The 972-nt window shown below is 33.3% G+C and overlaps 1 protein-coding gene across 1 annotated transcript in view; it reads left to right on the plus strand.

Annotated features, from left to right (window-relative positions):
- Positions 1 to 562: 562 nt before the first annotated feature.
- Positions 563 to 972, plus strand: part of LOC119588680 (protein SCO1 homolog, mitochondrial-like) — a gene marked incomplete in the record, with an annotated part of 9,100 nt that continues 8,690 nt past the window's right edge. The window contains 1 exon segment of the mRNA XM_037937315.1: positions 563 to 749. Within this exon segment, the coding sequence (XP_037793243.1) occupies positions 669 to 749 (81 nt within the window).

A 972-nucleotide genomic window follows, 5' to 3' on the forward strand; every position in this document is an offset into this window, starting at 1 on the left:
AGCTATTTTAAAGGTGTTCTCCCTGAATTACATCACGTTGTAAACAAACCTGATATACCTGGAATTTCTCAGCCAACACATTTTATACTTCACCCTTTTTTATCCAAAATTAAGTATGTAAATGAACATGAACGTCACTGCTGGATAAACCTTATCTAACACATTATACTCTTTGTAAAAAAATCTAAGACATATGATTTTACATAATATGAATACACGTTATTACAGAGTTGATTTTTTGACCGGCATGTAAAAAAGTGAAAATAAAGGACATGTATTTATTAACTTAATGTCAAATGTGTTTCAGAACGTTCGTCAGTACTTAATTATATTTGAATGATATATCTATAACTTTAAAGAAATGTATCTACATAAACCACAACCACTATAGTTCAAGAAAATGGTTATACAAACGTTATATCCTATGTATTTCTATACCATCATAACCGGTACTTTGTCATTAGATATATTTCCACACTTTTTTCACAATAAGTTAATCCTTATTCCAATAGCACCTTTAAAATGTGATCTGACATGAATCTCTACAGCAAGTGAAACGAACTGTGCCAGATGAGAAATCCCTCCCGCTGCCGAGTGATGTAAGCACAAGACTTGTATTTCTCGAAATTGCTGAAGCCGAAACCCTTTTCTTCATTTAGTAAGGAATAATGATAGGGTCTTCTCACCTACCTGTCTTGATGAGGACATTGACAGGTGTTCAGGCTAGGCGGTGCGTACAGTTGATACAGGTGAGTTGTAAAGAGAAGTGTGTATGTTCATATGTCATTCTTTGCTTCCTTATAATAAAGAATGAACCAGTTTGTGTTAAGTAATTTTATTGTCTATGATAATTTGAGTTTTACAGCCAAAAATCATTTATCTTCATGTAGTATGATGTATTTAGAAGAATCTGGTGTTTATTTTTTGTGCAAAGCTTCATTTTGTGAATTGGCAGCAACCCCACCCCACTCC

The sequence above is a fragment of the Penaeus monodon genome, chromosome 24, assembly GCF_015228065.2.
Source record: "Penaeus monodon isolate SGIC_2016 chromosome 24, NSTDA_Pmon_1, whole genome shotgun sequence".
NCBI lineage: Eukaryota > Metazoa > Arthropoda > Malacostraca > Decapoda > Penaeidae > Penaeus > Penaeus monodon.